We start from the raw sequence: 23,844 nt of genomic DNA, 5'->3' as shown, positions 1-23,844 counted from the left end.
AGGAATTGTTACAGAAACAGTACAGTATTTCAGTCTAGCCAGTGATTTGCCTAATAATGCACCTACAAACACGTCATGCCCCTCTGACTCAGCCATAAATTTGCACAATGGGGATGTGGCAGGGCTGTGTGCATGTTTAGGTACCCCATAGTAGTCCAGCATTCAGCATCTTAATGAGATCAACCAATCAACCAAATGGTATGCATACATTAAAGGCTGTATATATGCTGACACACACACACACACACACACACACACACACACACACACACACACACACACACACACACACACACACACACACACACACACACACACGCACACAACATCACGGCCCACCAGACTCCCATTCCACACCTCCTATTGTCCCACAGTCAGACAGCAGGCTGCAGAAGTGGCCACAACAGGCCGACTTCTCCCCCAGGAGCCTGCAGGTGTCAGATTTGCAGCAGCTCCCCCTCTCTTTCTTCAAGAGTCCTTGGGGAGCAGGATCTCCAAGCTGTTGTGGGCTGGAGATGAGGCAGATGCCGGCCACTCAAACTAGTGGGAGGTGGGGAGGGAGGGGGGGGTTGACTTGACTCCTCTTTGGTTCCCATGCCCCGTGGCACACTCGTGTCACACTCCTGCAAGTAATACAGATGATAACAGCAGAGAGGGTGCACTGTCCATCTGCTCCTGACACAAAGACACACACATCCTCCCCCACGGAGAGATGCAGCAGGTATACTGTATGGACGCGGTGCAAACTTTTAAAATGAGTGTTTCTGCCCCTCCCAAAGAAAAACTGGATGATGTGTGGGGGCTGCGTGTGTGACATCAGGATTGTAGGATGTAAGAGATTTGATATGATGTAACACACAAACCCACACACATGTTCAGCTAGGCACTGTATGGAAATTATTGTGGGGGTGTATCTTTTGCCGTTTTGCTAAAGGGAGTGTTATCATCCTTTGGGGGAGAGCAGGAGAGGCTCTTATTTTCACATCTCAGATATAATTTCATTCTCCCCTTATAAGATCTGTTGAAAATAAATTATCCCAGGGTGTGTGGTGTAAATATCACGATGCTCCAGACCAAGAGCAGCCACAGAGCTGGTGCATCTTTATTCAGATCATACACAGGCTGTAACTTTTGCTTATGTTTCATAAAAATATCATTGTAAGATATTGGAAGGAGGGAGAGCTTCTTTGTAAGCACCTTTTGTCTCCTCTTTGTGAAAAATGATACCAGTTCATCCTCAAATATTATAAAGCACAAAGCATGGGGGTACTGCACCAAACTCATGACCCAGTCAGTAGAGCACATTTAAAAAGTTGACTTTAAAAACACACAGATACACTGTACTCCTCCATTAAATATTGCCGGACACAAGCCATTTTGGCACTGAAAAGTAAATTTTTAGGGAACATGTTGGTACTCTGTGAGAAGATGGAATGAAACCATAGTGTCGTGCTCTGTGTAGTGTCCTCTCTCTACTTTTGACCTGCAGAAATGGTAGTAAAATCCAAATTGTCCTCATTTTGTAAGGGGAAGCTGGAATTCCTTGGGAGATGATTGGTCCCACTTTTAGACCCACTGTTCTGGACTAAGGGTTTGACATAATGCTGTGTGAGTGAGCTGACCACCAAGAACCACAAGAATCTGCCCCAGCCCTTTTCCTTTAGCTTAACTTACTTCACATACAAGTGTGATAGTTTCCTCCCTCGTTTGTCCTCGTTGTCCTGCAGGGAAGCGTGCCGGGATATACAGGGGGCCACCTCAGGCACGCGTCCTCTTTTCTCATTAGAATATCAACAGGACCCCCCACTCTCTCACCACTAGGACCATACACACAACCCAACGCACTTTGCAGTGTGGGATTGCTAAACACTGAGACTTTTAATGCGGTTGCCATGTGGAAATATTTGACTTTATGTCTGTCGGTTGAAATGTTTGGAGTCCTAATGACTCGTTTCACCTCCACAGTCGCTTTTTATATGTCATCCTTCCAATGGCCACCACCACCAGAAACTCTCCTCCAGGCGACGCTCACAATAAAGATAATAACCAAACACAAATCAATATTTATTGTTAAGGGTCTTGAAACCCCTCGTGTAAAATTATTTCAGAGGCTGCTTATTGTTCCATTAAATCAGTCATGCAGTGTTAAAGATCAGCTTAGTTTAGGTGTGTTTAGTTTAGACCCTCTGCCAGCGACAGGTGCTGAAACCGACAGCCAACGCAGTCCTCCCTAAATCAATACAGGGTTAGTTAGCGTGTGTGTGTGTGTGTGTGTGTGTGTGTGTGTGTGTGTGTGTGTGTGTGTGTGTGTGTGTGTGCGCGCGCGCGCGCGCCGGGGGTGGAAGCTTTGGGGAGACAATAGCCGGGTTTGGAGCCGCACACGGTCGACCATGTGCCGTTGATTACCATACAGCTGTTCGCATGAGGTCCAGACAAAAGCAACATGATAGTCCAAACTCTGCAGGACACACACGCGCGCGAGCAACACCCCCCCCTTCTGTTGTCCCCCCGCACCCTTCTTCAGGCCCAGGAGCGCGACAGAAGAGGCCTGAATAGCCGCTAGACGCACAATGCGTTCTGCTCCGGGACCTGCCCACCCTTTGTCCCCCCACACGCGTCAGAGCAATTATAATGTTGGATGTAAAGAAAGAAAAGCTACCCTATTCTTCCCCGCTTCCTTCTGAGCTTTGTTTAGTGTGTAGACAAGATCCAAAAAAGAAAAAAGGAAAACTTTCTGAACAATGATCTATACATTGGTGTTAAAGTTAACTGCTGATGAAATGCAGAAGGCCTTAATTATATAATGTCCTGGCACTTTGTTCAAATCTGAATGCCTAAATAATAGTTTATTAAGCTACTCACTTAAACTATATATTAAAAGTTCTTAAAGTCTGAAATCACTAAAACTTGGATAGTTTGCTGTTTTCAGACCAGTTGTAGATTTTTTGGTCCATCCAATACTTCTGTGGCGATTCAGTTTTATCACCCACATTAGCTTGAGTGGTTAAGATTCATGCAGTAGCCTAACGTTAAACATGTCTGCCCTGCGTCAGCTTCTTATGCAGATTCCTATCAAGGACCAGGTCCAGGTGTAATGTGGGTTGTCTAAATCCCCAGGCAGGCCCCCTGTGTCAGGCTGGTCCCCTGAGGTCTGCTCCGGCTCCACCTCCTTCTGGGACGCGCAGCATCAGAGGGTATAAAAACACTGCAGCGTCTTTTACGCAGCAGAACCAAAGTGCCAACAATAGGACGGAGGAGAAGACCATCGTTAGTAGACAAGGATTTAAGAGACACCAACAAGATCACGGAGTCCAAAGTGATGAAACTGTTTTGAGATTTCTTCAACAACGTTTGGGAATATTATTGCACACGACGAATGCGGCCATCCACTTAGAGCTGGAAAACTCTGAGAAGAAATGGCACATTTACACCTGAGATACCTCTTGGCTCTGGCCTTATTACACGTAGTAAGTTGGCTTCTGTTTGTGCCAAAAAAAAACAACAACCGATCTCATCGTGTCTTTACGCACAGCGTGTGTGTCTTATATCATGTTTTTCTGTCATTGCAGGTTTTGTCCTCTGGTGTGTTTGAGCTGAAAATTAATTCATTCCACACGGCGCAACGCATCTGCAGAAGACACAGGGACTGTCACATATTTTTCAGAATTTGCCTTAAACACCCGGAGGATGTGATCTCCGCCGAGCCGCCTTGCACCTTTGGCACCGGAAACACCAACGTTATCAGGGCCGATCACACCTCGATCTCCAGCAGCGCTCCCATCCGGGTGCCTTTCCACTTCAAGTGGCCGGTAAATGGAAAACCATAGTTACACAAACGATACTGTTGTTGTTAGGGTGTTGTATATGATAGGACATCATGTATCTACCAATTCATTATCAATGCCAGATGATTGCGTAAAATGGCCACGTTAACTACTATTGTAATAATATTAAAAGTGTTGTTTTTGTCTGTTCTAGGGGACATTTTCGTTGATCATTGAAGCCTGGAACGCTGAATCTCCCACCGAATACACAGGTGGGTTGTGTCTTTGACTCGCTGATATCGATACAACTTCGTATTAATTGGATTTACATCTGACGTCTGTTTTATAAATCATAACGTATACATTATCACCTGAATGGGTGTTACATCCTGTTAGTAAACTTATTACCACACGTTTTACACTTGTTTTGGGAATTCAGGGTCAACAAACCTCATGTATATGAAAGTATAGCCTACCTAATTTTTGAGTTTGAAAAAAGCTGAAATTATCAATCATTTTGAATAGTTAAGATCAGAGTATGCTAAATGGATAGTCGCATACTACTGGGCTATCTGTTTACGTCAGGAAACCGTTTTAAAACCATTTTAATGTTTTTTTCTTTTCAAATGCTATAAAAAAGGAATAAAAGACCCACATTTCAATACAATCCTTTATTTTACTTGCGAAGAGTGTTGGAATCCATCCATGTTATTTTGGGCCAATTTGGTTGAAAGAACCCCAAATTTCTGATATAGAAACTTTAAAAACGGCTCAGTTTTTACCCGAGGACAACCGGAGGGTTCATAATAAATGTCTCCCCGTTCCCTTCTGCAGACAACCAGAACAACCTAGTGAGCCGCCTGGCGACCCGGAGGAGACTCGCCATCGGGGAGGACTGGTCCCAGGACGTGCACTTCGGCGAGCAGAGCGAGCTGCGCTACTCCTACCACGTCTTCTGCGACGAGTACTACTTCGGAGACGGCTGCGCGGAGTACTGGATGGCCGAGAGACGACACGCTGGGCCACTACACCTGCGACGAGGAGGGCAACCGCATCTGCCTGGAGGGCTGGAAGGGGAACTACTGCTCGGAGCGTGAGTGCATATTACAGCAATGAGTAGCCTACCTAGGAGTCCTGCAGTAGTTGTGCAGTTCAGTGGTTAACCTGCCGGGGAGGAACAAACACTGCATTCAACCCATTCAACCACATGAGTAGCTTTTATGGATTATATATTACACATTAATACATGATGGTACTGGTAGCAGGGGCGATTTTAGAACTTGTTTAGGGGTACCGAGGCACCCCTTAACTTGATCCCGGAACCCCTAAAAAATAATTGCAAAAAAAAGAAAAAGAGACTAGTGTCTAGTGACTAGTATTGTGAGCGAAGGAGCTCTGCTATAGGAATATCACCGCATTGTGAAACTAAACCCAGAATCTAGATGCCTATAGATCATTCAGAAAAAAATCGGAGCTATTTTCAGGAATAGTGCTTGTCAGCCATTACTCAATCGCATAAATGTCTAATTTTCAAAAGTTGTCGATACTGCATTTTGGAAATGTCTGCTTTTCCATAGATACATATCTGATTTCATTCGTAATACCACTCACCTTTGCACTAATGGCCCTGTGGCTCAGTATTAAAGTAATTTTTCATCTATCCTAATTCTAAAATAGAACCGCCCCTGAATGTAGAATGTAACCTGTCATCATGTTATTTTGTAGTCTTCTATGATAACCCAACTAGATATACATATATTTATTTAGTGAATGAGTCATTTCTAATTGTAACAATAGCCTAATAAAATCTAATTTATTTACATGGCATAAAACAAAGTTACAAACTATTTAACAATGGAAAAAACTAATTTAGAAGGTAGGAAACAGAAGCAGGATAAAAACTGTAGAATAAAGAAATAAAACACATCAAGTCAATGGCATCCTTCTGATGTTTCCTTAAAAGGAGGATGGCCACATAATTAGGGGTTTTCGATCCAAACTCTCCTTCACGACACAAAACAGTGTAAAGAGAACATTTCATAAACGCATACATCTGAGTACGTAAAGAAATTAAGGGAATTCGATGAGTGGAGACAACCAAAAGCATTTGTATTCACTCACACATTAGTAACATTGAGGGACTGGATTTTTGCAAGACAAGCAACCCAGACGTTTTTTCCTCCCAAGACATGAAAAATTTAAAAAAGTTTTGTCAAGGCAGGAATGGAATTTTTTTTTTAATCTTATCACCCAGGTTGATTTGTGATCTCCTACACAGACAGGAATCTTTTCAGAGCATATAGAGTGTTTCCTTTATGTGAGCGATGTGCCGTAGTGTGTGTTTTACTCTTTTGCAAGACCTTCTGTGGTGTTCCATCTGCCTTTTGTTCTCTGTTACAATGAAAGAAAGAGCTGTGGCCCCCATTACACACACACACACACACACACACTTTTTTTAAGGTGACCTGGGTGTGTTAGCGTGTGTATGTGTGTGTGTGTGTGTGTGCGTTTGTGTGTGTAATGGGGAGATAAAAGAAAGCATTTCTCTCCGGCAGTGTGCCTACCAGCTGCTTGGCTTAATACTTAACCAACAGTGAAGTCTGGAAAAGGGCTGGGGTCAGACAGGGGGCCCTGCACACATGTGTGTGTGTGTGTGTGTGTGTGAGAGATGTATGAGAAGGCGTGCCCATTGTAATCATACACCCTCCCTTCTCCTCTCCTCCCCAGCCATCTGCTCGGCCGACTGCAGTGAGAGGCACGGCTACTGCGAGGCCCCTGGGGGCTGTACGTGTCGCATGGGCTGGCAGGGCCCCTCCTGCGGCGAATGCGTCCGCTACCCAGGCTGCCTCCACGGGACGTGCAGCCAGCCATGGCAGTGTAACTGTCAGGAGGGTTGGGGGGGGCTCTTCTGCGACCAGGACCTCAACTACTGCACCAACCACAAGCCCTGCGCCAACGGTGCCACTTGCACCAACACGGGCCAGGGCAGCTACACCTGCACCTGCCGGCCTGGCTTTGGAGGCACCAACTGTGAGCTGGAAACCAACGAGTGCGACAGCAACCCCTGCAAGAACGGAGGCAGCTGCAATGTGAGTACACACCGTGATTAAAGTCGGTTTAGTTTAAAGGTGCACTAAAGTTACAATGAAGACACAAAACTATCACAGATAAGATAAGGCCAACCATATTGATCCCATGGACTTCCTGTCCCTTTGTCTCCAAACATTTCACCTCGTCTGCATGTATGTAGATGTTGCAGAAAACGTCATACTACCAGTATATACATTAGGAACATCTACCTTAAACAAACAAAGAAAGTTCCAAAAAGAAGAAAGGTCCAAGGCCCTCTTCTTGCAAAAAGTGAAAAAGCTGTTATTTAGATGGCTATTCCACACTGAAATTGTTAATACTCTAACAAATAGAGCTGGGTAACAACCCACGCGTAGCAGCATCAACCGCCTTCTTCAGCGTGTAGCCCTCTGCACACAGTTTCCCCTTTTTTTAGCTACAAGATGATTGCCAACACCAGTGAACTCACAGGTAACAAATGCAAAGTATGACCACCAGATGGCTCTACAAAATGTATAGAAGAAAGAGAAAATAAGGAAAATAAGAAAAAGGTGGCTGTGCATAACAGAAAAATAGGAAAACAAAACAAAAATTAACAAAATCTAACTTTCTTCTCATAAAAACCTATTTAATTTTAAACACACCAACACAACTACTGACTTTGGGCTGTCTTGAGATAAATAGGTGAGGGAATGGAACTGGTTGGTGGGTAAACTGTCTTGTGTCAGCACACATAGTGTGTAATGTTAGCAGCTTAAATACAGTTCGGTTCATGTCCACTGATCTCATAATGCATACTAAAAATCAAGAGCTTTTATCTACCCTTCAAAACAAATGAAAACGCTCCAGAACTAGAAGGCGCCACACATCCCTGCCGGACTTCATTTCCTCCTTAACGTCAAGCTTTTTTTTCTTCCTCTGTGCACAGGACCTGGAGAACGACTACTCATGCACCTGCCCGCAGGGATTCTACGGTAAGAACTGCGAGATCATTGCCATGACGTGCGCAGACGGTCCCTGCTTCAACGGCGGCACCTGTGTGGAGGCGATGACCGGAGGCTACACCTGCCGCTGCCCTCCCAGCTACACGGGCTCCAACTGTGAGAAGAAGCTGGACCGCTGCAGCAACAGGCCCTGTCTGAACGGTGAGTGGGCACGAGAGGGCCTCCCCTCTGGCGACACCTTGTGGCTGAAGTGCGAATCAGCAGTTTGGAAACTGAACATGAAATTGTTTTAGTGAATAGGCATAGTAATTGCCTATTAATTTTTTAGTAGTCAACACTCTACTAAAAATACTCTCTTACAAGTAAAAGTCCTACATTGAAAATGTTACTTAAGTAAAAGCATTTAAGTATCATCAGGAAAATGTACTTAAAGTATTAAAAGTAAAAGTAGTCAATGCAGAACTGTCCTCCCATTGTAGAAAGAGTAAAGGATCCAACCAGTTGTGTGTTTAATGGTCTCATCATCTCAGCTGGACTTGTAGGCCGTTATATTGTTGGCTAGTTTACTTTAGAATCAAACATCAGATTTTATAAACTACATGTGTTCTGTGTGCAGGAATCTTAACGTGTAAAGTAACTAGTAGCTAAAGCTGTAACAGATGAATGTAGTGGAGTAAAAAGTACAATATTTCTCTCTGAGATGTAGCGGAGTAGAAGTAGAAAGTGGCATGAAAAGAGAAGACTACTGAAGTACAGTACTTGAGTAAATGTACTTAGTTACATTCCAACAGTGAATTTTATTCAGAGAGAGTGTTGAATGTAACCCTACGCTCCTTGGCCGTTCCTGATCTCTTGGGTGCTGAACAGAGTATTTCTCTCTCCTCTGCAGGTGGTGAGTGTCTGGACCTCGGCCAGAGCGTCCTGTGCCGCTGTCAGGCGGGCTTCACCGGCGCCAACTGCCAGGTCAACATTGACGACTGCGCCTCGACCCCCTGCCAGAATGCCGGAACCTGCCAAGACGGCGTGAACGACTACACCTGCTCCTGTACCCTGGGGTACACCGGCAAGAACTGCAGCGTGCGCTCCGACGCCTGTGGCGTTCACCCGTGTCAGAACGGCGGCACCTGCTTTACCCACTTCACCGGGCCGGTGTGCCAGTGCCCAAAGGGCTTCATGGGTCCGAGCTGTGAGTTCACGCTCCAGCCCAGTTTCAAGCCCGCTTTGCGCCAGACCTCCCAGCCCTCCTCCGCCACCCTCACCGTCTCCTGCCTCCTGGCCATCCTGGTGCTGGTCCTGGTGGCGGGTATTATCTTCTTGAGGAGGAGGAGGAGGAGACTGCAGGGAAGGAAGCAGCTGAGCGACAGCGCAGTCTACAACGACTTGGATTCGGTCAACAACATGGGAGGAAGCGAAAGAGATTCCTTCCTGAGTCCTAACGGCCTGTTCAAGATCAGCAACGGCACGGCTCGCCTCAGCCTCTCCCTGTGCCCAGACGGAAGGTCCGGGTACAGGCCCAGTCCTGTGGAGAGCAGCCCAGCCAGAGGCGAGCGTCCGGACTTTATGTGGAGGGACGAGGCCGGCCTGGGCTCTGGGGCGGGGCTGAGATGAAACCGAGAGAAATCATGGACGTCCACAAGGGGTAAAGGAATATTAGCACTTGTTGCTCCTCTGCCTTCATGCACAGTGAAGAAAGGAGCAAATCCATGAGTTGAAAAAAAAACCACTCTGCTTATGCAGGAGATAACGTACCATTCAAAATGTAAGCATAAGAAACAAAATGTTGATGAATGAACTATTCTGATGAAGATGATTTTACAAAGATTATTAAAAAGTATATAGGGCAAAGCTCTACCATGTTTTAAGACCCAAAGAAACTAATAATACCATCCACCTTTCTTAGGACCTACAACACAAACCAAATACAGGAAGTCACAATACTCTGACCACTTTTGGAAAACCATTTTTATTGGGTTATTGTTATTAAAATGTTCGCTTTGATTTATTTTTTTTTGCTTTTCAATCTTCCTTTGGATATTATTTCCGTATTGTGCGTATACCATCATTTTTATTCTTTATATTATTTATTTGAAAAAAAAAACAACGTATGTTTATGGCTTCTCTTCGATTGTCACAGATGTAAAGATATATTTATATGATGCTGAATGAAGACCGACGCTTGATGTTGTACCTGGATGTTTTATGGGCTGTGAAGGCTGCGTGAAATATCCCAAAGATATTCAGAGCAGGGATAGAAGGAAAATGTGCTTTATAACACAAAGTCAGCCGTTACTGTAATTTATATATATCATTTATACACTAGTGATCGCGTTGCTCCTTCGTGTGCCATTTTGTGTCCATGCCAAAGTTTGTGTTATGTTACATGTTTTCATTCATATTATTTAATTTCATCATGTTGTGGTTGTGATGTGGAATAAAAGATTTGCTTTGATGTGATTCTGGAAGTCTGCCATGTTTTTCATAGACAGAATACTGTATTAGAGGAACTTAAGATGACATTATAAATGTGTCTTTTTACATGCTATAGGCGCCTGGGTATAGTGTGTTATGAGTTTATGCTGCAACTAACAATTATTTTTATTCTTGATTTATCTGCCCATTGTTTTCTCAATGAATTGGCTAATCGTTTAGTCAAAAAAAGAGTCAAGTTGTCTGTTTTGTACAACCGATGGGCCCAAACCCCAAACAATATTTGGCATCTTTGCTTTAAAAATGTCCGTTAATCATCATTTAACTAACACCATTTAAATGAGATATTACTTGATGTAAGATATAATTATGACGTGCTAAGTATCTATATGCACGTAGACCTCTGTCACACAACTATCACTCTAATTGGCTGATACACTGCAGGAGTCCCTGTGATGTGTAAAACATAGAAATCAAATATAGCCAGCAGAATTGAGTCATATTGGAAGCTGGTAAGAATAACAATAATTATGGATTCATTCATTAGAGTGGTCACCAGTTTCTGTTTAATGTATCTTGTATAAATTAAGTATTGTATTATTAAGTTCAGAGGAACCTAATCAAAGAGGTCTATCGTTACAGGACACTTGGAGTCCCACAAAGAAGACGGTAACACTTTGTATTAAAAGGTGTTACCAATACTAAAAACCTATACCCAAAGTATTTAAATGTTGTTTTGCATATTATTTGTCCTGCCTGTTTTAAAAAAAAATTATTTCACCTTTTATTTTACAGGCAAGTCAGAACAGCTTCTTATTTACAATGGCGGCCTGACAAGTGACAATTGCCTTCCCTTAGGGTAAGGGAAGGAGTGCTAGGACTAGGAGATATATACCCAAGTGCACAGGTACGTGGGTGTTATGCTGATTATAGACATTATAGACTTCATTCAGCAGTCAAGAGGCCCGAGCAGTGCTGGCAGAACATTTAACATCAGAGATCTGAGTGATATGATGAAACTTCCTGATTAATTGGAATTTATTTATTTATTTTATTTTATTAGTTTATTTGTCAGGGACCATGCACAGTTCAGGCCCTGTACCAGAGTCAGCTATACAGCTAATTTACATCTGTGGTCCCTGGGCAAGGGAGATAAAAGGACAATATAGACAATATAGACAATACAGACAATACTATCAAAACAGATAAAAGCTTAACATCAAACAACATGTGACAAGCATTACTCACATATAAACCAGCTGGTAGGCACATCATGTTATAAAACGATCAATGATCACATAGTTGATTCGCCTTCAGCCAAGTCTTTAAGGACATTTTAAAACTGCTGAGACTTACACAATATCTAATGTGAAGTGGAATTGAGTTCCACTTTTCTACTGCAGTAAATGAAAAAGCTGATTGACCAAATTTAGTCTTCCTAAATTGAGTGTAACAGTTACCTCTTACAGAAGCCCTGGTGACCCTTACATTATCTCTGCAAAATGACACAATCTACCTGAACAAAGTTATGGTTAGGGTTGGGGGTAATGAAAAAGAGACTTATGGACAATGTACAAGAACAAATAATTGAAATGATAAAAAAAAAATGATCAAAGTGGGCCTAGCCTAAATAGTGGGACAGCTTTTCTTAAAGAGGCATTTTCCATCAGCCCATTTAAGGATTCCTTATTAGCAATGGGTGCTGATGTTGTTTACCATAGACATAGTTTAGGCGTCACGAGACCTTTGGCTGTTGACGTGCTGATGTTCTATCTTGCAAACTGAGCTAAGCAAACAGCTGGAGCCTGATACCAAGTTGCAAACCTGTAATAAACACTTTATAAAGTTAATTATTAATTATTCATGAATTAAAGACATGCAGTGTTTTCGCAGGATCTGTATAGATTCCCTGTAGCGCAGCAGTGTGTGCACGCCTCCCCCACTCCCCCCCCGTGCTTGATAAGGGGTTGAAAACAGACGAGAGACCAGTCAGACCAGTCCGACCAGTTCAGACCAGACATGGCAGCCGATCTGACAGCGGCGACACTGGAGGAAACTGAGGATGTTCATTCATCAGACTTTGGGTTGCTGCAGGATCACGTTGGGACTATCCCGAAGAGACATGCCCGGGTTACCGTCAAGTACAACCGGAAGGAGCTGCAGAGGCGGCTGGACGTGGAGAAGTGGATCGACGAGTGCCTGGACCGGCTGTACTCGGGTCAGGTGGGTGGATGAGCAGCAAAAAACTGCTTATTACATACTGTGTTATATAATTAAACAATAGCCTATCCAAAGATTTTGAAAAAAAAAAAGGATTATGTACACTTTTAACCTAGGCTACAGCAAATGACGCAGGCATTGGAACAAGATGGTGCAGTCCTGAGACTCATTGGGGGGGGGGATTACTGGAATTATTGGGTCTTTGTAAATTATAGAGTGTGGTCTAGACCTACTCTATCTGTAAAGTGTATTGAGATAACTCTTGTTATGATTTGATACTATAAATAAAATTGAATTGAATTGAATTGAGTGGAGAGGAAGGTGGGGGGCAGACTGGTTCTCCATACAAGGCCAGCATCCTGTAGCTGTGAGGTCCACGGCTGTCCTCTTCTCTCAGATCGGTATCTTTCTCGGGGCTTGCCTTACATGGGCAGGGTTGAACCGAGAGAAGGATAATTGATGTGAAATGGAAGAGGGGGGCAGTTCCAGAGGAGGGAAGGCGTTGTTGTCGGTCCCAGGAGGAGGTAAACACTGCACATCTGGCCGCTGAGGCAGCTGACAGGAGCTTGGGGTCTCTCGTGAGCACACCATGGAGAGACGAGTGCATTTTTGGACATTAAATGCAGGATTGTGTTGTGAAAGCCAAGTATGTTGATTGTAAGAAAATAGCAATCAGATCATGTCAATGATAATGCAGCTCTGTGAAGGGCCCAGCTTTCACACAGAGTTTTGCCCCAAGCCACAGGCATATTCACATGAACCTTGTATCCAAAATATTGCTTTTATGTCACATTAGGAGCAAATCCTCCTTTTGAAAATTCAGTATATAGTTTAAATGCTTTGAATTTGTTTTGTTGTTGTAAAATGTCCCATGAGGATAACAAAACCACTCAAGACAAGTAAGTTTCTTGAAGCAAGTCATGTCCCACGCACAAAAACAGAGAAACTCTTCTTATTGTATCAGTTTTTCCGGTGAGAAGGACCTGCCTGTATGAGTTTTAGTGTGTGCAGATGAAGAGCTGGAGTCCTGTATGTGGCAAGGGAATTACACAATCAATGCAGTGGTATGGATGGGTGGATGAGTCTCTTTCGCCCAGATCAGCTGGTACAATGGCTGTTTGTTCAAACAGAACAAGCCACTGTTACAGTACTACTTGAACATTGTTACTATTCAGTCCCCAGAGCCTAAACATACAAGTGATGGATATGCAAAGTGTGCCGGCTTTGCATTCTGAAGTCTTCAGTTGCATGTTGAACATGGTTCACATATGTACACACACGCTTCTCAGCCAGCGACTCTGCGTCTGTGTAGAGAGGCCTGCAGGACATCACCAACAATCCCCCTCCCCCCTCCACACACACACACGCACAGCACACACACACACACACACACACACAAACACACACACCCCCCCCGGCTGGCCCCTGTGCAATTTACATCCGGGCAATCACCTCAGTGGATGATGCAATCAACATGGGACTGCACTACATCCTGCAACACTCTGACTCCCCAGGGGCATACGCAAGGACCCTGCTTGTGGATTTCAGCTCAGCGTTCTTCTTCCTCAGCTCCAAACTCACCCAGCTCACTGTCCCAGACCCCCACCTGTCAGTGGATGACAAACTTCCTGACAAACAGGAGGCAGCAGGTGAGGCTGGCAAAAAAATATCCCCACAGGGATATATACTTTCCCCACTGATCTTCTTCCTCTACAATAACGACACAGAGACACGGCTGGTAAACTCCTGGAATTTGCAAAAGACACAGCAGTCATCGGCCTCATCTGAGAGGGTGACGAGTCTGCATACAGATGTGAGGTTGAACAGCTGGCCCTCGTGTGCGCTCAGATCAACCTGGAGCTGAACGTTCTCACAACTGTGGAGATGGCGCTCAATGGTGTTTTAAGCCCCCAACGTCTCCTTCCAGGCAGCGCTGCAACCGTTGACTTCAGGGCACCTAACCCTAACCTTAACCCTAACCATAACCATAACCATTGCCTAATCCTAGTGCCTTCCAGGAGACGTTGGGGGCTTAAAACACCGATAAACGGAGATGACACTGGACTTCAGGAGAAAACCCCCATCACTGGTCTCCATCACCATGCTCAACAACACTGTCTGCTGTGGAATCATTCAGGTTTCTGGATGTCCAACATTCAGGTAAGGATTTTAAACTGCATGTAAATGCACTGTTTGGTTAAATTGGCCACCAAACAGGACAGGAACAGTCAGACTGCATCGGACAGTCAGGACTGCAGAGAAAATCATTGGTGCCAACCTGCCCTCCATCCAGGACTTATGCTCCTCCAGAGTCAGGAAACAGACAAGACGCATTTCTACAGACCCATCACACCCCGGACACAACCGGTTTCTGCTTCTCCTCTCTCGTAGTCGCTACAGAACCCTGTAGGCCAAAACAAGCGCACACAGGAACAGTTTCTTCCCACAGGCCGTCAACTATGATGAACACTTCACACCAGTCCACAGTGTCAGGATCAATCCCTGTTTAATACTGCCGGGCATCCACCTTTCAGTAAATTATATATTTTATAGTTTTTAACACAGCATTTAAACATGTAAATATACTGTCGTATCCACCTACCTCAGCAACCTATTCAATTAATATGTATTTATTTATTCCAGCACCATTTGCACTTTTGCATCCCCCTATTGTCTTACTGTACAATCCTCATAGAGCTGTTCCTTTACTTACTTGTGTGTACCGTACGTACGAAATGTATGGTGACTCATTAAGAGTGTGTGTGTGTGTGTGTGTGTGTGTGTGTGTGTGTTTACATCAGGAAGGTGATATGCCAGAGGAGGTGAACATTGATGACTTGCTTGACCTGCCTAATGATGAGGAGAGAGTCAAAAAGTTACAGGTAACATGAGCAGCATGTATATCATACTGTATAAGAGGGTTATGGCGAGGATTTTCTAAATGATACAGCAACAGCATTGTTAATGGTTTCATTTCACCTCACGATTAGAGAGTTTCTGCACCAAGACGCACAGATTTTGTTGAGAGAGTCACTCAAATAGGCATGTTTGCAAGAGTTAATATCGTTGTACAGTACTTATTACTGAAGGAGATTTTTTTAAGTGAAACATTGCAGTATTTATGGTTGAATATTGAAAATTAAAATATATTTATGTGGCTGGTTTGTAACAAAGTAATGCCCCTTTTCTTAACAGGAGCTTCTTCAAAAGTGCAGTAGCAGCACAGAGGTATGTTTGAACTTGGAAATTGATGAGTCATGATGATGCACACATTACATATACATACATACATCAATGCATACATACATACATACACACACTGGCCAAATGCACCTAAACTGAAGCTGCAGCTTTGGATGCCTCATCCTATAGTCACTCCACATGCCTCAACAATGGCTTTCTGTGCCCTCTTGCCTTTTTCTTTTCATTTTAAGCCTGAAACAATGAGTCTTTCTGGACTAGAGCGTTGGTCTCCGCCTCGCTGTGGCCTGATCAAAGATGCAAACACAGGCAAAAGAGCAGGGAGGGTCAGCGGAGCTGCTGCTTTTTCTTTTCTAGTTTATTGGACTCTGATGTGGAGCATCTTTAAAAGATAGGTTCGTGTACAACACAGAAACAGTTTCTGCGTGCTGTAATCATTCCTCCTGTTTAAACTAAGATCCCTTTCCAACAATTCCCAGTTCTTGGTCTGTGCAAAAATATATCAGAATCAGTTTATCTGAAGTTAATATGAGTCTTCAATGGTCTGAGTAATCAAATGAAGTGGGCATCTTCCAACGTTCAAGTCTTTTTAAAACAGTTTGCGTGTTTCCGTGCTGAGCTGATGTGGATGGACCGTAACACAAAATATGAATTTCACACCAAAACCAGTGTAACATTCGAAGGTTGATTTGCCTATCTCAGACTGCTGAAGTCTTATTTTTCTCTTTCATTGGAAAGTGGCATATCCTAATGGCTAGTCTAAAAAGGAGGGATAATTACAGGAAGCAAACAACAAACAGCAGCTTTCAACTAAATAGGTTTCCAGGAAATATGCCACATCATGTGACCCATGTTTTTACATAAATGCATGAACAGACTCACACAAAACAACAACTTCCATTGCTTGTGTGAGATTTTGACAAAGCACAGTTCCCCTTCCCTGAGATCTTTATTCATTGTAAAGACTAGAATCAACTTTACTACTGCTGATGTCTGATGATTATAGAAAGAATAAGCAGGTTTTTTTTGGTCAGTATTTATTAAGTTGGGACCTATTTTGACAGTGTTGAAAAGTAACTTGTGAGCAACACATTTACACCACAACACAAAACAGCAGCAACCCTCCCCACTCAGTGGCCTTCCGCTCATCTGCTCTCCAAGGCCTTTTTCCATCTATGGACATACTGTATGAACACTCAACAAAAAAGGGTGGGAAATGACCAAACACTACATTTATTTGCCACTATTTCACTCCCAATTGCTGCTTGTTTAGTGTTCTGATAAGGGCCGTTGTTTTAGTCATTTAATATTGGTCTTGGAACAAAATGGTAGAATGCTTATCCAGCTAATAAGGCCTGTACTGCAATAGTGATTTTATTAATGCTGTCTTTCCGTCAGTGGCAAGTAATTGAGATGTTTCCATATAAAGTATCTAACTGGGATCCTTCCCCTTAAAATGACCACATCCCTCCTCTGCAACAGTACGGTTTTTTTTACCAGAGCTCTTCATTTCTTTCTTAAAATGTCCTCTTTGTACTTAGTACACACATACACTCCCATCCTACACACACACACACACACACACACACACACACACACACACAAACACACAAACACACAAACACACACACCTCCTATTGTTTAGGCTATCTTCACCTCTCACAAACTGAGGGTCGGCAGACTTCAACAATGTTTATAAATGTTCCAGTTATATATTTCAGTTTACATTAAGGTAATGTAAACCGTCTTAGTTGAAATCAACAATGTTTCAATTGAAGCTAGTGCTGAAGAGAGGAATTTGCAGATGTGTTTAGCTGTGATAATGTGTGTAGCAGAGAACCAAGCACAGATGTATCTTGTGCTGCTGCCTGCCTGTCTGTGTGTTGCAGGTTAACCTCTAATTACCTACTCTATACATTCATATGCTTTTAGCATTGGTCTTTTGATTAGATTTGCTGACAATAAATATAGAATAGAATATTGCCAGATTTAGTGTGTACATGCTTAATGTCAAATTCAACACGAATATTAGATAAGCTATTGGGAATGATAAATCACATTGAAATATATAGATGGGTGACTAGGAAATACTTACTAACCATTGGTGATTTTAGACCTTTTGATTTTAGCCCCACACTTCATCTCAGCCCCCATAAAATATAATAAAAAAAAGTGCTTCAAGTGAGAGTTTGTGAACTTGTCTGTTAGTGACAGACGACAAACAATTACAGGTTCAACGGGCTTGAAACAGGTTTAATATCCTGTGTGTCTGTCGGCGATGCTATGCACCTGTAACCCAGTCAAGGAAAGGGTTAACAGGAACGTAGTGTTGGCCAATCAGAGGAGGTTGTGCCAGACTCCCGCCTTTGGCTGAGTCTCTCTCTGATCTGTCAGAGGGAGAGCAGGAGACGGTTGTGAAGTTTAACGTTGGTAGTCCCCAGAGAAGAACTTGGTGATTTCATGGCGCAGATTAGAACCCAAGTTGAAACGTAAGCAACTAAAATTGCTGAATGTTAGAACATCGAGTCAAACTGGTCGTTATCACTGTGACTTATAAAGTGTCAGGTTTCGTTCCATCATAGTGTCAAAAAACGTTAGCTGACGTTGTTATGATTATGAGATTATATTAGAACTGCCTGATCCTAGAATCGACCCCTGTTACTAACACTGTCAAATAAAAGATTGTGGTTGTACTGACACATGTAAAAGACCTGTTGGAACACTTACTAAACTCTATTTAAGCTGTGCTCCCCCCCCCCCTTTAGAGCTTCATCAGAGAGCTGCTGGAGAAGCTGGAGGGCGTTCACAAGCAGGACGAGCTGCAGAGCGAAGGCATCGAGCATCCGGTGATCGTCCACAGCCACTACCGCCATGAGCCCTACCACTTTAACAACCCCCGGCAACAGCAGCACTCCCACCACACCCGAGGCCAGAACCAGACCCTCTGACGACCCCCCCCCCCACCCCTCCTCAACCAAGACACGCTGCATACGCTGTCAGTTCTATTGGACTATGGAAGAAAAAAATCCACCTTAAAACGTACTAATTAAGACCCTATATCTTGTGTTGCCTGGTAACATCACAGTGAAGGAAACCACTGCTCCTGGCTAAGGTACAGTCTGGCACATAGTCGGCCATAAAAACACAACCACAACTATTTTTATATTTTCCAAAATGCCAAACTATTCCTTTAACCACTTATTAAAGCAACAGCTATTTGTGACACATCTCGTGGGCGGATAATTGGCCAAGGATAGGAAGACATGGAATAGGAATACATTTCATTTTCAATCTAGGAGCACTATCGCGATGCCATTTAGCACACATAGTCAGTGATCATGCAGGAAGAAATACATTGTAGAAATAATCATACTTCCACTCACAGTATTCCCAAAAGAACTTTTATTTGCAGCACCAAAACCTGTGACTCTCATTTTTACTAGACTGGAAAAAGCTGTCTACTGTTTTTATTATTATGACTGTCTCCATGTACACATAGTTGGATGCAACAGTTTCAAATGTCTGATGAAAGTTACTGAAGGAAAGCAGGATCACCAAAAAATAAAATATATACCTCTCTTCATTTTAAAATGACATCCTGCTACATATTGAACATCAGCCACTGATCCTTTATCATTCACGTTGCAAGCATCCCAGTCTGCGCTGTGACACAGTTACAGTATGCTCCGTTTTCCACTCAGCACATAGTCAGCTGCACCATGTTTTAGATAACACTGCCAGATTACATGCGTATGACTTATTTAACATCTATTAGATTATAAAAGTTATTTATGATTACAGGACATGGAGATAGATCCAGCATACCAGTATGATGTAACAATGGGAATGATCCTGTTGCATTGCTTACACACTGTAGCTTTTTTAATATTTCACTGTCGTTCATGCCTTCTGTTTTTCAGATGTATTGTTACTACATTTTCAGTTTGGTCAGTATACTTTCACTAAATTTTGATTCTGCAAAGAGAGCTACTCCTTTGCAGGAATTGCTAATAAAAACGATTGCTTTCAATGTTGCTGTATGTTTAATGTACTGTATTGTGCTTTTGCATGTCATGTGTTCTTCAGATCAGGAGCCACTGGCAATATGTGGGTTACGTGATCAGTTTGACAAGGACACTGAAACACCAGTTTATTAGGTACACATACGTATTAGGTACGACAGAGCTCTTCAACTAGGGGTCCGGGACCCCTAGTGGTTTCTCTGAGTGACTGCAAAGGGTGAAAGTTATTTAAAAAATGACAATGTCTTACCATGAGTACAACAATTTAGCAAATATAACCTATTTGTGAGAATAAAAATGAATGAGTAAGGTAGTCATTAAGGTAGCCATCCAGATACAGTGAATCCTAAGGATGTTGTATGTTTTAACATTACAACATGATTTATAAAATCATGCCAACAATTCTTTCAATAGCCTATTTCAATAGGTGTGTATAAAGGTTTAAGGCCACCCACACATTATTGTAGGCCCAGTTTAATATGCAACTACATTTTATACAATATGTACTAGGGGGGTCCCTGCTCCATCTCTTTCAGCTAAGGGGTCTTTGGCTTAAAGCCATATTGCGTAGTTTCTGTCGCCCCCATAAGGTATTCTACGTAATGACAACAATGTCGGTGCGCCCCCTTACCCCCCTCCTCCACACAGTTGCTAGTAGTGCTGAGAGGCCACAGCAGTGCAACTTAAGAAAATGCACGCAAATAGATCACAATCACCTCTGTGTATTTATATCCTTACATATTTTTTATGTGCAATAAAGTCATTTATTTTCAGTCAGTTGATTTCTCTTTTGGTACATATGTTTAAAGTCATTAGGTACAATAATCAAATCATAGGAATACTATAATGGTATTTTTGTTTGTCAGAATGTAAATTATTCAAGAAAAGGCCAGACTCAATGTCATCTTATACTTCTTGCATGCAAAATAACCTCTACACAAATGTGATATTAGAAGATGTCCCTTAACAACGACCATGGATTAGAAGACAGGTGACTTGTGTCAAATGTATGTTATCAAATGTGCTGAACTACAAAACAATTGCTGCAGTGGTGTATTTAACAAGGCATGTGGCAAATCTGCAAAATCAGGAGTAGTCAGTTGACAAAAACATTCCCAATGGTTCATATTTATTGCATTCATTAAATATAATTATTTCGCAGCTAATAATACAACTTTTTAAACTTGAACTCGAGCCTGCAAGTTCTTTAAACTGTATTCTTAAAAATATGCAATGACTATCTTGCATCAGTTGTAACAATAGAAGACCCTATACAGGAAAGAAGTTGAACCTATAACTAAGTAAGAGTGATTCAGTGATCCATATATAGTGCTAATGAAAAATGGGTCTGTCTACATCAGAAAAGCTGAACTGTATTTTGATGGTAGTATCATCTTCATAAGTCTTTTGAGAACAGAGGATGATGTCTAGAGCCCGACCGATAAAGGATTTTTAAGGCCGATATCGATTCAAATATTTGGTGATTTTAAAATATGATATTCCAATATATTGGCCAATATATATTTTTAAAAAATCCAGAAACGCACAACAAAACATACTCAGATTTCCCTAACATTAGTTATTTTTAGTTATTTAGGAGTCCTCACTAAAGTAATATGATAATGCAGTTTAAAAATAAACTTGATTTATTGTCACAACAGAACAGAGGAACATCAAAATATATTAAAGTTCTGATAAATTAAATGTATAAAAATACAAACTTAAGATACGAAACTTAAAGTCCTTTGAACAAATACACGATAACAAAAAAACAAAAAAAAATCAAATAGTATTGCCAACAGCGACGTTGTAGAGCGCCCTCTGGTGGACAGACTATGCAACGCCAACACTCAGAACACGGTCGAAAGGTGTTTCGTCCATTTTTATTTTGTTTTTGAAATATTCATTTATCGGCCATTATAAATGCCGATACAGATAGTTTGGAAAATGCCTAGTATTGGCCGATAATATCGGCCCACCGATATATCGGTCTGGCTCTAATGATGTCCATGTTGTCTTCCTTCTCCACACCCAGAAGGATGGCGGAGAGGAGAAAGTGCCAGAAGTAGTCCACTTCGGTCTTTTAATTTCAGTTCAACTCACACCCACTGTTTTTTCAAATCCGCACACTACACTCCACTCCACCGCAGAAGGACCCTAAGTAGTTGATTAGATGAAACATCTGGACAACTATCTATACAACTTCTAAGAAATGGTCTAAATGGTTTAAAACATTTACTTATAAGTAAAAAACATTCTTAGTAAAAAGTAGGACTTAGAAGTGGTGTGATTCTGCTGACTGCAGTGGCTCCACAGTGTTGGATAATAAGGACTACAATCATGTCTACCCACAGTGCCTTCCCTCAAACATTGAATCAGCCAATGGCAGACGTCCTAAAACATATCAGTCATCACAGCTTTATGCACACCCTGAACCTTGACACGATTGAGACGATGTGACTGGCTAAAGCACGCGGCATATAGACACAACATCCCTGGTTGGATTCAGACATCGCTCCACCTCTGCCTCCATACCAGCCAATAACCAATAACCAATAAATGCAAACATGCCAAAGCAGTAACATCCATCCTTTGTTGCGTGTAATTCTTGCAGACTTCAGCATATTGTATCATGCAAGAGGAAAACCTATATAAGCCTCTGTATATGTTGACAATATCAATATATTCTATTTTGGATATTATTCATTAAAACAAGTTTAAATGAGGTAAAGAAGGACATAAACAAATTAAAGTCATAATTGTCTGTGGGGGTCCTAAACATTTTGGTATGTGAATTAACTACCTGTTTAATTAATAATGAATTAAGTCGAGCCAAACAATAACATTTCTATTGAAAGTTTACTGACAGGTTGACATATTTAGAATAATTATAATTTGTCATGTTTTGTTATTCATTGTGTTTCAAACTCACCAGAATTATAGATCAGCTAACATAATGCACATTGCACATTTCCTAATGGAATTGGTTTCCTATCCCTTCCTAACATGATTCCGATGAAAGTGACTGGGGACAAAAAAAAACAACACAGTCCTCCTTCTGTCCAAAAATACAGTATATTCCAAAGTTTATCTGAAGTTAATGTCAGGCTTCAGCGGTCTGAGTGAGACAACTCCCCCATCAACAGTGGAAGAGCATTAGGAAAGGAACTTCCAATGGCCAGTATGAACAGGAAGCAAACTGTTTTACCGTCCACATGGGGACCTGCCTATTGTTTTAAAAGCTATCCTTTAATGTGAAGTCACTGGAGGAATACCACAAACACGAGTCAGCAGTTGACCGTATTCATGTGAATCCATCATCAGGTCATGAACTTTTTCATGTTGTCTAGGTTTTTTCGACAGACTTTACATATTTTATAAACTTATCCTAATACATTCCCAAAGTATGGAAAATACACACTTAGGAACATGTATGCCTAGCACATATTCTAAGAGACAAGTGCAAAATTACATAATTTTTAGAATTTTGACACACTTAAACACCAAAATGTTACTCATGAGTGGTTTTAAACACACTGACCCTGCTTACATTAAATTGTAGGTGTACTTATTAATAGGTAACTCTGCGTTATGCACAGTACAGGCATTGGTTACAGTTGCCAACCACATTTGTCTCGCATTGCCAGACCTTACTCAACACAGCATTCTTGGATGGGAGAAAAACGTGCTCTGGTTTATTGGCATTTCTTTAAACCAATCACAATCGTCTTGGCGCCGGGAGTGAGCCCCGGTCCCTCTGCTAAATAGCCTCGGGAAGGAACTTGTTTTGATGGAATGTGCTAAAACTAAAACCAGCGGTATAGTTTCAGTTTTATTTGTATTTTTAGGAATTTCTGCCTTTTTTTGATAGGAAAGCTGAGATATGAAAGGGGAGAGAGAGGGAAGACGTGCAGGAAAACCCTCACAGGTCAGACTCGAACCCTGGACCTTCTGCGTCGAGGAATAAATCTCTGCACATGTGCGCCCGCGCTACCGACATAGCTAACCAGCCACAGTTTAGTTTTAGTTTTTATTTTGTTTCAGTTCACTAAAAATATTTTTCACTGCTTATTTTCATTTTTTTTGTTTTGTTTCATATAATAACCCTGTTGTGGTTATGTGTGAACAGTCAGGTGAACTGGAGTGGGACACTACCTCGTGTCCTACACCAGATTGTACACTAGGTGGTAGGGGGGA

At 42.2% G+C, this 23,844-nt stretch overlaps 2 protein-coding genes across 2 annotated transcripts; both read left to right on the top strand.

The window, feature by feature from the left end:
- Positions 1–3,244: 3,244 nt before the first annotated feature.
- Positions 3,245–10,231, top strand: dlb (deltaB). Its single transcript, XM_039776646.1, is given in 8 exon segments — positions 3,245–3,467; positions 3,570–3,809; positions 3,979–4,036; positions 4,599–4,765; positions 4,767–4,857; positions 6,492–6,853; positions 7,762–7,978; positions 8,667–10,231. Coding segments are annotated over 8 exon segments (1,905 nt in total). The 5' UTR covers positions 3,245–3,416; the 3' UTR covers positions 9,386–10,231.
- Positions 10,232–12,185: 1,954 nt separating this feature from the next.
- On the top strand, positions 12,186–19,655 carry ppp1r14aa (protein phosphatase 1, regulatory (inhibitor) subunit 14Aa). The gene is made up of 4 exons (XM_039778671.1): positions 12,186–12,427; positions 15,226–15,306; positions 15,620–15,652; positions 18,391–19,655. Exons 1-4 carry the CDS (start codon positions 12,224–12,226, stop codon positions 18,571–18,573), a joined length of 501 nt encoding a protein of 166 aa, XP_039634605.1. The 5' UTR covers positions 12,186–12,223; the 3' UTR covers positions 18,574–19,655.
- The last annotated feature ends 4,189 nt before the right edge of the window (positions 19,656–23,844 follow it).

The sequence above is a fragment of the Perca fluviatilis genome, chromosome 16, assembly GCF_010015445.1.
Source record: "Perca fluviatilis chromosome 16, GENO_Pfluv_1.0, whole genome shotgun sequence".
Classification (NCBI taxonomy): domain Eukaryota; kingdom Metazoa; phylum Chordata; class Actinopteri; order Perciformes; family Percidae; genus Perca; species Perca fluviatilis.
The sequence above is the reverse complement of the archived record's forward strand: the minus strand, read 5'-3'. Positions and strand labels throughout refer to the sequence as shown.

Coding starts and splice junctions, on each gene's coding strand:
- ppp1r14aa (XM_039778671.1), top strand. CDS start 12,224: ATGGCAGCCGATCTGACAGCGGCGACACTGGAGGAAACTGAGGATGTT. Junction 15,307..15,619: donor AGAGAGTCAAAAAGTTACAG/GTAACATGAGCA, acceptor TTTTCTTAACAG/GAGCTTCTTCAAAAGTGCAG. Junction 15,653..18,390: donor AGTGCAGTAGCAGCACAGAG/GTATGTTTGAAC, acceptor CCCCCCCTTTAG/AGCTTCATCAGAGAGCTGCT.